Source organism: Chionomys nivalis, chromosome 4, assembly GCF_950005125.1.
Source record: "Chionomys nivalis chromosome 4, mChiNiv1.1, whole genome shotgun sequence".
Classification (NCBI taxonomy): domain Eukaryota; kingdom Metazoa; phylum Chordata; class Mammalia; order Rodentia; family Cricetidae; genus Chionomys; species Chionomys nivalis.
Window position 1 is genome coordinate 35,705,746 of NC_080089.1, and position 12,985 is coordinate 35,718,730.

Sequence of the window (12,985 nt, forward strand, 5' to 3'; positions counted from 1 at the left end):
CATGTCGTGAAGCTTGGTGACAGGCACCTTTCATGCTAAACCATCTTGCTGGCCCCAAGTGTCTTCTTTCTGAAGACTCCCATTCACTTAGCAGTGCTGCCCATGCATCCTAGTTTTCTGTGTCACCTTACAGTCAGGACTCTGCACCTAGGACTTCCAGGTCCCTGGGACTTGCAGGTCAGATTTGCTGAATACGTCTTTGATGATATAAAGAAAGCATCCCTCAGAGTATGAGAAGAGACAGAAACTAGGAAGTGTCAATCAAGTCCTAGCTCCTCCTCTGGCACTGCATCCCGGGTTGATTCTCAAGACACTGTCTTAAAGTGTTCTCCAACTAGGTGGGCGTTGTTCACCTGCAACTAATCTTAGCTGGGTGTGAGTAGAGCAGAAAAGCCAGCTTGGAACTACTTCATGCCAAGCTGTGGATGACGGATGGCCTTATGGCCATGTCATGTTCTTGATTTTTCAGAGGTTGATAATTCTCTTAAATTTCTGTCAAATTTTTCTAAGACAAGTCATCTTATAAGACTTCCTGGGTGACACTGGAAGCATTTGGAGCAGTAGCTGGGCCCGTGTCCACTGACATATCGGACACTGTCATGTTCTAGCCTCACCACAAGTCACGCAAGCTGGAGGTTGTATTCCCATTTTTTTTTCATCAGAGGAAATAGACTTAGTGAAAAAACTCCCTCCAGACATCCTTAGTCATCAGAGAAATGAATATCAAAACAACTCTGAGATTCCATCTTACACTTGCAAGAATGGCCAAGATCAAAAACACTGATGACTACTTATGCTGGAGAGGTTGTGGGGAAAAGGGAACACTTCTGCATTGCTGGTGGGAATGCAAGCTGGTACAGCCCCTTTAGATGTCAGTGTGGTGATTTCTCAGAAAATTAGGAAACAACCTTCCTCAAGACCCTTTTGGGTATATAGCCAAAGGATGCTCAATTGTGCCACAAGAACATGTGCTCAGCTATGTTTATAGCAGCTTTGTTTGTCATAGTCAGAACCTGGAAACAATCTAAATGCCCCTCGACCAAAGAATGGATAAGGAAAATGTGGTACATTTACACAGTGAAGTACTACACAGCAGAAAAAATAATGACAGCTTGAATTTAGCAGGCAAACGGATGGAGCTAGAAAACATCACTTTGAGTGAGGTAACCCAGACCCAGAAAGACAATTATCACATGTACTCACTCATAGGTAGTTTTTAAACATAAAGCAAAGAAAGCCAGCCTTACAAACCACAATCCCAGGAAACTTAGACAACAATGAGGACACTAAGAGAGACTTACATAGATCTAATCTACATGGGAAATAGAAAGTAGAAAAAGACAAGATCTGAGTAAATTGGGAGCATGGGAACCTTGGGGGAGGGCTGAAGAGGGAGGGAAGGAACAGGGAGGGGAGCAGAGAAAAATGTAGAGCTCAATAAAAATCAATTTAAAAAAACTTCCCTCTAGGTCCTCCTGTGTCCTACTCAAAAGACTCTCTGTAGAACACATTGATGTATCTAGATCTGGGGGGCAAGTGAGTCCTGCCAGTGAGCTGGTGACAAGACCCCAGCTACATAATTCCTTCGAGTCTTAGAACAGTGCTCTGTACAGGGAGGTGGCTGGGATACAAAGAACATCAGTGGGGTGGTTGACAGAGCCACCAAGATGCCCAGGCAACTGACTGACTTTCACCTCTACTGTCCACTTTGGCCAGGAGCCCTGCACAGGGCATGAGCACCACCTGGAGGTGTAGCCAGTTTCCCCCAGCCCCTGAGCCTCGCATGCAAGACACTAGGGATGCTGGTTAGATAGCCGGGGAACGGAGTGTCATAAATCCTTCTGTATCCACAGACATTCAGGTTTCCTCAGCGTCCAACATGGAAACAGCCCAAGTGTCCCTCAGCTGATAAAGGAATATAAATAAACTCAGTGTGATCTAGACACACGGTGGAGTGCCATCAGCCCAAGACAGAACGACAGTGCTTACTGCAAGGATGGACCTGGACAACATGACACTAACTTAGCTACGCCTCCAGCCTCACGATACTAATTAAAAGAACTCCGTCACAAAGACCATCTTATGATTTACTTGAGTAAGATTTCTGGAAGAGATGATCCACAGAGATAACGCAGTGGAGCCCAGGTCCTGAGAGGCTGGGGGTGTTGGCTAATGGCTGTGGGATTTCTTTCGGAGTACGAAAAATTTCTGGAATTAGGTAGGTATCATGATCGTGCAAGAGTGTAGCTATACTGAAACCTATGACATCGCTTTTATTCTGGAGACAGATTATCTGTCGCCCAGGATGGTTTTGAACTTGTGTCATTTAAACTTGCTTTGCCCTAAAACTTCTGATCTTCCCGCCTCCGCTTTCCGGTTGCTGGGCTTCCGTGCATGTGCCGTGACTCCTGCTATAGTCCTGTATTCCATGCCGGGGATCTGCCTTGCTAGACAGGCACGCTACCAATGAGCTACACACGTACTCTGGAATTATATATTTTGAAGGGTAAATTTTGTGGTGTGTGATGCTAATATTCCAAAAGTTATACAGAGGAAACCCCTGGTTCCTCTTTTGTCCTCTGATTTATTTTATTTATTTATTTATTTATTTATTTATTTATTTATTTATTTATTTATTTTTACCACAGCAGGGATTATAAGAGGACCTGGAGCAGGGCCCTGAGCTCTGTGTGACTGGAAGGAGGTGGTTGTGAGTGGTGCACAGCTGGCCCTGGCCGCCAAGTCACACCAGCCTGAGAAAACAAACGGGGTGGACGGGGAAGGGCATGTATGAAGGAGCCTCACTGCGATGTCTGAAACCCAAGCGTGGGTGCATAAAACCCCACACTCTCCCCCGACAGGTCTCTGGCTGAGAGGATAGGGACTCGGCTTTGCTTTGCCTAGACACTGGTGTGAGCGTTGTATATCCGCTCCCTGAGGTCAACGTGAAGGCAGTAGAGCTGAGTGAGACCTTAGGTCCCACTGTTAGGGCTCAGTTTCTCTTGAGCTTCTTGTCTGTGTGATTTTGTGGAATGTGAGTCTTCTCTGGTTCTTAGCTCTGTCACTGGCCACACAGGACAGTAGGACCTGCCTCCTGGGGTGCTTGTGTGTGCTAAATGAGACATATATGCTATAGCCCTGAGCCTGGGCTGGCTGCTCTAGGGAGTGGTGGGTCCTGCTGGGACTTGGGCTCTTCTCCAAGACCTCCTGGCACATAGAGTCATCAAGTTCAGGCATGGAGATGGATAGAACTGCTGGCAGGTCAGGGTGTCAGGTATTGGAAGGAGCAGGGGTAGCGTTACAGCTGAGGTAGAGGAATGGTGACTTCTCCTCCTCCGTAGGAAGAACCCTCTTTCAGGGCTTCCTGCCTGACCTGTGTGCTGTGGACCTATTGCTTCCAGCTGGAGTCTAGCCTCTTTGGGCCAAAATGAAATAGCAAGAGAATGTCACCACATTCTTTAGGGACTGAAATCCAGCAGCTAAGGACGACAGTGTCCCCATCTCATTCCAGCCTTGCCGCTAAGAAGGCTCTGGGGGTTAACCTCCCACCCCAGGTGCTTTCTGTCATCTCTGTAGCTGCCCACAGCACAGGAGAGCGCACACAACAAGAGGACAATAACAAGAGGAAAATACGACGTTTGCCTGATGGAATGGCAACAGGAAAAGCTAGCGTTTATAGAAGTGCTCAGAATCACCACGCAGCCAAGGTTATGGAATGCTCCGCCTATCTCCTGCAAACCATCCGCTGGCCTCAGACCCAGGCTGGAGGTGAGCAGAACGCTCTGTGGCAGCTTCGCCAGCCAATATACCGTTTAGGAAGTCCGCCACACGTGTGTCCCGACAGGTGCGTGCCAGCTACACACGTCACTGTAGCTTCCGTGATGTAACGAATGAAATGCAGTGCAGAAAGAAAGGGTCATTACTGCTGCGAAAACTAGGTAGACAGCTTTAGAAAACTTGAGACGCAGATTTGCTTTAAAATGCTGAGTACCTCAGCTTGGGTGGGACACATACGAGAGACTGGAATGAAGATCTAGAGAGATCCTGTAACCAGATTCAAGGCCCAAAGTCCATGTTCTTACTTCACTTGATGTGAAGTCGGGATTTGAAGATGTTTTTATCATAGGAAAGGTTTATGCAAGTAAAATGATGAAGTTTAGTCAGAAAAGGATGTTGGCTCTCTACTGGAAGATTAGCAAAGGAATACATGTATATCTTCTAAATTAACATAAAGTATGTCTTTAGGGTGGCGGTTTCTTTTTAAGCTAGCCTTTCAAATTAACCGACCCATATGCTACTGCTAACAGAGCTGGAGACAGGACATGTACAGTACCTAGATATATTTGGGTCCTTCACATCTCCTCTTTCCTAACACTGGGCAGCTGGTATCGCCCAGTATGTGAAGCCACAGTGAGATATCCCCAGAACTGTGGTCCCGGGGTTCTTTCTCAGAGGAACAATGACAACATCACATGTAATTCAGAGCTCAGCTGTTTGGAAGAAATCTTGACCCTCGTCCTTCTTGCAATCCACCATGTGGCTTGGTACACTAAGAATAAAGAAGAGGGGCTGGGGAGACAGATCCGTGGGTGAAATGTATGAGGACCCGAATGAATCTGGATCCCTGGCACCCACGGAAAAGCAGGGTGTAGACCAGGCTGGCTTTGAATTCACACTGCCCCTTGAGCACCAAAATTGCAGGTGTGTACCACCACACCTAGTTTATAACCCCAACACTGTGGGGTTGGAAATACGGGGACTCTGGGGATTTTCCTAGCCAGCCAGTCTAGGGAAAACAGAGAGCTCCTGCCCTGTGAGAGACTGTCTCAGAAATTAAGGTAGATTGTGATAGAGGAAGGCAATCGACATTTTCCTCTGGTCGCTGTATGCATGCACTAGGAAGTGCACCCCAGCCCCATGCAACCAATACATTTCTCTCTGTTTTCTGTCTGTCTGTCTCTCTCTCTCGCATACACACACGCACACACATACACACTTTTTTGTTGTTTGTTTTTGGGTTTTAGAGACAGGGTTTCTCTGTAGCTTTGGTGCCTGTCCTGACCAGGCTGGCCTCGAACTCATAAAGATCCACCTATGTCTGCCTCCCACAAAGGCATGCGCCACCACCGCCCAGTGCATGCGCGTGCGCGCGCACACACACACACTTTTAAAAAGTAGACAAAACTTTGTAGAACAAACAAACAGTTAATCATGGAATAACTTTTAAAAGATCTAGTAGGTCCCCCAAAGGTCCACACATTGTGAATCAAGGATTTAAGGTTCACAGATGACCAAGTCTTCTTGGGAGACTTGGCACGGCTAGAGAGACTATGTATATAGCCAGATATACCCATCTACAGCAAGCACTAGAGGAGGTTTACTGTCAGCGTCAGAGGATGGCAAAAATCAGCAGGTACTTCAGATCAAAATGACAGACACATCAGCTACTCACCTCCAGATTTCACGATATTGGGACTCAGCCTTAAAAACCTTGTCCCAAGCTCAGTCTTTGGGAGACAAGCAGGAGGAGATGAGTTTGAGGCCAGTCTGGGCCTCATAGCAAGACCCTGTCTCAAAAATGAAACCAACCATAACAAACGTATATAACTTTGTTCTTTGCTATTGCAAGAGAAGGATCAAAAGGGAAGAATTTCTTTTTGTTGTTTTTAGGCAGGGTCTTGCTATACAGCCCTGGGCCAGCCTTGAACTCACGCTTTTTCTGCCTCAGCCTACCAAGTACCAGGATGGGTACCACTACCATGCCTAGTTTGCTAAGGGCTGAACATAGTTCTGTATGTTTGTCCTCTCTTCCAGCTTTCACCACTCTGAGGAATAAATGCCACCGGAATTATCACCCAGCAACTGGGAGAAACAGTCCATACCCCCCCCAGTGTACCTGTCTTTAAGCCTGTCCTCCCTCTATTGTGTCTGGTCACCAGGCACTTCTTAGTGTCTCTGATGGAGCTGGGCAGTGACAAGTTTGTCTCTGTGTGCACAGCTGACCATGCTGTGCTTTCTCTCTCTCTCTCTTTATTTATTTCATTATGTATAGTGTTCTGTCTGCATATATGCCTGCAGGGCAGAAGAGGGCGCCAGATCTCAGTACAGATGGTTGTGAGCTGCCATGTAGTTGTTGGGAACTGAATTCAGGACCTCTGGAAGAACAGCCAGTGCTCTCAACTGCTGAGCCATCTCTCCAGCCCAGCCATGCTGCTCTTGATGACTCTGCCTGTATGGCTCAGCGCTCAGCCATGCTCTGCAGAGGACAGCTACTGAGTGTACTCACTTTGATAGAGTTGCCTCGACTTCTTCCATTTAGCCCTGAAGTTCTAAATTCTGATTTGGGAAATCCAGTGACCACTCTCACCTCATTTTCACCCTCCCCCTTCTTAGCCAATAGCAGCAACAAGTATCAAAAGTCCTTGGACTCTAGGTCCCATTTAAGCCTTCTCCAATCTTCTCTGTACCTGATGATCTAGCAAAGCCTTTTTCTGAGACCGTAGTCTCTGCATGCACAATGTGTTACCTGTGCAATGAGCTATCAATCACTCCCTGCTGTGATTGCATGCCCCCAGCGCGCATGCGCGCGCACACACACACACACAGATGTACACTCATGCACACACACACACACACTCACCATGAGATGCTGGAAGAGCCAAGAACGCATTATATTGGTGGCATGCTTGGGCAAGACTCCTCGTTTGTTCTTGGACTTCTTATCCTCATTGTCCAGGAGGGAGGTGAGGTCAAGGTTAACCTTCAGGGCACGTGAAGAAAAAAATCAGCATCAGCAGCCTGTGAGGCCAGTGGCTAGGGACCTGTCGCCATAGTAATGGCACACTCTCACTGCCAACCCCCTTCTCCCAAGTTATTCTTGGGGCCCTGGGGAGGTCACCTTTCATCTCACCCCATACCACCCCCTCAGAGAATGGAGATGAGGCTTGGCGTGAGGGGAGCAGGGGTGTAGGAGCAGGGGAAAGGGGGATGGGAGAGGAAACAGCAGAAAAGGATCATGCACAAAGTACTGAGGATGAGAATTTGCTACAAACCATCCAATAGTAATTAACATTTCTGTGATTCTTTACAGTTTGCAAAGCACTTTCCTGTCCCTCACCGCAGCTAATCCTCATCATGGTCATGTAGGTGGGCTGGGCTGGCTGCAGTTGGTATTAATCCTTTTTTATTGATAAGAACTGAGTCTCCAGAGAGGTTAGGAGACGACACAAGATCATAGAGTTAATGTCAGATCACAGGCATCTGACTAGATCTTTCTATAGATCTGAACTCTGTATCACTGAGGTACAGAGTCGTGGGAGCTGAAGACCAAACCCAAGAAATACAGAGTACTTTGATCTAACTCTGTGAAGGCAGCAAAAGCCCTGGAGCTGATAAAACCTTGTCTAGATCCAGCCTCCTATCCAGGAAGCAGCCTCTTAGAGGTGAGGATTAAGTGAGTCACTTGCCACAGTGCCCAGCACACAGTAAACAATCACAGCTAGCCTTCCCACTGCTCATGCGCAAGTGCACACACCCACACACACTCACCTGCGTATTCTGGATCTGGATGGCTCCCTGGGGGATTGCTTGGGTGACCACCTGACCTTGGGAGGTTACCATGGTAACCGGTTGATATAAGGCTCCACCTGAGGAGACAACCAGTTTTGGGGTCCCCTGCCATGAAGGTGGGAAAAGAGAAGGCCAGCAGGGTCCCCAGTTGCTTGGCACTCACAGGTGAAGACTCTTAGGGACAGTGGCAGGATGGATGACTGTTCCCTTTGTCAGAGAGGAGTGGGTGAGGTGAGAGATGGTGTCCAGAGGGAAAAGCAGAGCCTTTGGTGGGAAGCATTTAGGGGAAGGGAACCTTACTCGGTCTTGAATGTGGGCGCTGGGGGCGAATCATGACATTTTGACTTAAATTTGTTCCAGCCCATCATAATCAAGTCTTGGTGGTCACGGCGTGGAGAACATTTCGGTCAGGAAACTGAGTGGAAGTCCCTCCCTCACCAGAGGACACTCCCTACTCCCATAATTCCCCAGGGGCACTCTTTCCTCTCCCAGGATGCTTCCCACAATTCCCAGAACCCTGTACCAACCTGACACGACTTGTGAGTTGACGGTTGTCATGGCGATGTTGCCCTGCTGGAGTGCTGAGGCTGGGACCACAATCCCCTGGGGGTTATTGGAGACTCCAGACATGGAATTGGGGGAATTCTGCAGGAGGTCCTGGCAGTAAGGGAGGGGTGGTTTGGTGACAATGTCCCTAAGAGCTTAGAAGCTACAGCCCCTGCCCCCACCCCCACCCCACAACTCCTGTTACTTCCAGACACAAACCAGAAGACAGGTCTCAGGACGTCTTAAAATAAATAAACCAAAGACTCATAATAGCCCTACACTTACATTTCCTTCCAGTGGCAACCTGGGGCCAGAATGATCCCCTAATCTTTGAACCTCACTGCACCTACATTTTGGAATATGCAGTTATGAGCTATGGGTTCCAAGCTCAGAGTCCCTTCTTTAATGGGTCGGGGTGTGTTCCAGGCTTGACATTTTAAAAACTCTCCAGGAGATTCTGACTTGCAGAAACCCTCCATTTGTGGCTGGAGAGATGACTCAAGTTATTAAGAGCACTGACTGCTTTTCCAGAGGGCCCGGGTTCAATCTCCAGCACCCACATGGAAGTTCATAACTATCTGTAACTCCAAGATCTGACACCCTCACACAGACATACATACAGGCAAAAGACCAATGCAAATAAAATAATATATAATAATATATCCCAGCCTCCATTCACCTGCTCAGCACTTACTCATCTGCAGGCTCAGTTGCCCAGATGTTCGTCCTGGCCCTCCCCTCTTCCAGCACCTCTGTTCTTCACCTACCTCCAACACAAAACAGCCTCCACTGATGTGTTTGTCTGTTCATTCACCCTTTGAAGTGCTGACTTTCACGCACATGCTGGGCAAGTGATCTACCACCTAAGCCACACCCCCATCTCTCCAGTGATTTGCTTTTGGACATCCTTAGTGCCTATATTATGATACTAAGATGTTTGTTTAAGAATAGTAAACAAACAAACTTGTGCCACTATATACCCTGTCTTCTAATGGCATCGCATGTAAGCCTCCACGCCAGCACACGTTATCAACTCTTCTGTCTTCCCTGAATTTCAACACAGAATTATACTGGGAACAGAATCTCCTTGGCCCAGATTGTTAACCAATTTGCTTTTGCAGTAGCCAAGGCAGCTAAGAAGTAAGTTTTTCTTGTGTCTTGTTCCCCTCATCATTGCCTTCTAGCGGTCAGTAAGGAAGTCTTTGGACTTGATGTGGAAGGTCTCCTGATACCAGAGGAAGAAGGCTTCGCTGCAGGCCTCCCGGATGAAGCAGTGCCCCCGACCCCTGCTTTCTGGGTACCTGGACATGGTGACTGGGTGACTGAAGGAGGTGTGAAAGAGGAAGGGAATGTGTGAGAGATGGATGTGTTTAGGTTTGGAGAGGGAGAGAAAGAGGGCAATAAGGTACAGAGGAGGGGAGCTTGGGAGCTGAGCCTGGCTCTCTGAGCTCTTTCCACCCTCAGATCCTCACCAGAATACAGGGCTTGAACTAGTTAATAGACCCAATGGCCAGCAAGGCCTACATTCCAAAGCTCAAAGCTGGGATCAGAAGGCATGATTAACAAAGAATTGGAAGCCGGGCGGTGGTGGCGCACGCCTTTAATCCCAGCATTCGGGAGGCAGAGGCAGGCGGATCTCTGTGAGTTCGAGGCCAGCCTGGTCTACAAGAGCTAGTTCCGGGACAGGAACCAAAAGCTACTGAGAAACCCTGTCTCGAAAATAAAAAAACAAAAAACCAAAACAACAACAACACCAAAAACAAAACCCAAAGAATTGGAGACAGGTAAGTAGTCAAGAAAATGGAGTAAACACGGGGTGAGCTTCTTAACTTTTATTTTAGGACTTTAAGAAGTTTGATCCATTGGCTTTCAGGAGCAGTTGGAATCTGGATTGAGGAAGCACCCATGATTAGAAGGAAGCTCTAGCCAATGACTGCCTACTGGTGGTTGCAAACAAAAGGAAGATGTCACAGGCACAGAGCACAGTCACAACACTGTGCCTTCCACTGTGGCATCCTGTAAGTCACGAGGGAGGGATGTGGGAGTCGGCAGTGATTTGAGTTTGACTTGATTCTGCCTGGTGAAGATAGCTCCCTCTGTGTCTCCTCTCAAATTACCCCTTTACCCTCCAGGACCATCCCAGCCCAGAGTTGGAGGAGTAGCATTTCCCGAGAAGCAGGACCAGGGTCTGGGGCCCAGTCCTCCATCCCACCCACTGCCCCATAGGGCCTCTGGGGCTGCTTCTCTACGAGGGTAAGGCAAGAGGATTCTATTCTATTCTTAGTTCTTGGCTTTGGTGACCTTGGCCAAGGGAGAGGGCAGTTCTTGCCTTGGCTTCCCCTCCAGAGAGCTGGGTGAGAGCTTCCCACTAGTGAGAGTCAGCTCTTGATCTGTCTAGTCACACAGTTAGAGTTTAAACTGAGCTTAGCACACAGAAGTCTAGAAGCCACACAAAGTCATTGCCCATACCAACTTTCTGAGTGGCACAAGAAAATAAAGTTCTTCAGAGGGCCTGGTGGCTTACTTAGGTCACACAACTGATTGCTAGCCGCGGGACTAGAACTCAGTCCTCCTTACCCTCACCCCATTCACAAATATTGAATAACTACTTTGGGTTTCAAGGGGCTTCTTAAATCTTACCCATGGAAGATAAAAACAACCCAAGTCCAGAAGCACATGGAGAAGACGGTCATCTTGGGAACCACATCACGCCCCTCTTGGATACCCCTTATTTCCTTACAGAGTTGGTTCAGTCTTGAGGCTTGAGATCTCCTGGTGACAATTTCCCATTCAACCCTTCCCACTGAATGGAACCGGTACTAAAGATGGTTGAAGCAGGAACGAACTAAAAGGTAGATTTCACAGAATGGGGGAGCCCCGATGTCAGTATACCTAAAGCCACGGGAAGGAAATACTCAACAATCTTCATTTGGAATAAGCCACGTGTGGCACTCCTCTTCTGGTAGAGCTACATGAGGGTTTTAAATATAAAGACTTGTCCTAGACTCTCTTCACAACCCCAAAGTATCCAGCAAGGTTAGGAAAACACAAGGAAACATAACATAAATATAAGACGTGCCTTCTGGGATTCAACTAACACACACTGTTTTCTAGCCAAAGACAGAGGGTGAGCCCTACCTGGACACCCTTGCTTGCTTACTCAGACTCTGGCTGCTTTTCTTCCTGTGGCTTGGAGAGCCTCCATGCACACTTACTTGGTTTGGGGAACTAAAGGTAACTTTTGTTCTGACTCGGATCATTTTCTCCCCTACTCTTCTCCACCCTACTCTTGTTGTTTGGCTGTGAGGTACTGAGAGGGAGCCAAGGTATACCAGCAAAGAGGTGGAATGGAAAAACTTCAGGGTAGAACGTGTAGGCAGGGCCAGGGGTGGCCACATCTTAGCTGGGGCAAGAAAGAAAAAGCAAAGTCCTGACTCCCTGAAGTTGGTGTCCATCCCCTACATCTGCAAACAGGAGCTGCTTCACACACAGATACATACACACAATAATATATGTGTATATATGTATATGTACATGCATATGTATATATATATTATTTTGAATAATGTGTGGGTGTGCAGGTATGTGCTCATGTGAATGTAGGTGCCCTCAGAATCCAGGAGAGGCCATTGGCTCCCCTGCGGCTGGAGTTACGGGAGTTGTGAGTCACTTGATGAGGGTGCTAAGAACTGAACTCAGGTCCTCTGCAAGAGCAGTACGTGCTCTTAACCACTGAGCCACCCCTCCAACCCACACCGAGCTGTTTTTAAAGACATGAGTTCTCAGGGCCACCGAATCAGGCCCTCAGCAATCTGCCTATTTCAAAACTCTGCTCAGGTGGCCTCCAGCATCAGATGGATCTGAAGAGTACCAGTTAACCATACACATGAAAACCAAAGGGTGTTTGTTACCACTTGGCTTCATGCTAATCTCACCATCACCTTACAGGGCTAACAGGAGAGAGATTGTCCCATTTTCCTTGAAAGGATTAATGTCCAGAGAATGGAAGGGGCTTCCCTGACTCAAATAGCTGTAAGTCCCCTTGAATGTAGGATGGAGGCTCACACATAGAGGAGTTAGATCCACTTCATATAGCTGAGGCCACCTGAATGGGAGAGCAGGGGTTAAATCCTGCCCTCAGAGTCCTAGAGTCTTGGTGTTCTTTACATAGGAGGAGTTCAGCTGAGACCGCACACCCAGACAGGATAGCACAAACTTTGCCATGTGCCTCTGTTGGCCTCGTCCAATGTATCCCTGGACTTTGGTGCTAAACCTCAGAAGCCTAAGCATAGCGCCCCCCCCCCCCCCCCGGTCTCAGACTCCACTTGCTGGGATTCCAGGCTGCACACTATTCTCTAACTCTGTGCAATGGTGACAAGGCAGCTCTGACTCTCTAGGGACAGTCTCAGTCTTTTCTGAAAAAGCCACGTGGCGGCAGCAGCAGAAGCCCTGGGGGAGAATCTATTGACTAAATACACGGTATTGTCATCTCCTCAACAGCTTCCTCGGAGGCTTATCTGCCTGTGTCCCCAGGTGGATGCTGCTGCGTGGAATCACAGAGAGACACCCACGGTGAGCTGAGAAGCACTCCGGCTGCAGTGTTAGCGGCCTCTCCCGCATCCAGTCTTGTATCTCTGTTCGAACTGCCTGGGTACCAGGCCTTAAGAGCTGCCTGTCCATTCCAGGAACTCTGCTGTGTCTCTCTGGGGAGCCACTGGAAGCCTGGACTCCACAGGTAGTATTATTAGAAGCTCCCCATTCTCCCTCCCGCCCCCATGCACTGTTTATTTGAGAGGCAGAGGCAATGAGTCCCTCGGAAGTGGCTGAGCAAGTGGGAGCAGCAAGTTTACAAAAGCGGAGAACTTGCTGC

General features: G+C 48.1%; 1 protein-coding gene across 2 annotated transcripts in view; it reads right to left on the reverse strand.

Annotated features, from left to right (window-relative positions):
- Pknox2 (PBX/knotted 1 homeobox 2) overlaps positions 1-12,985 on the reverse strand; it is a 271,278-nt gene that overhangs the window by 13,047 nt on the left and 245,246 nt on the right. For both annotated transcript variants that reach the window (XM_057767848.1, XM_057767846.1), the window contains 3 exons: positions 8,097-8,226; positions 7,549-7,646; positions 6,641-6,760 (listed from right to left, as the gene is read on the reverse strand). In XM_057767848.1, coding sequence (XP_057623831.1) covers positions 6,641-6,760; positions 7,549-7,646; positions 8,097-8,226 — 348 coding nt within the window. The remainder of the gene's footprint in view (positions 1-6,640; positions 6,761-7,548; positions 7,647-8,096; positions 8,227-12,985) is intronic.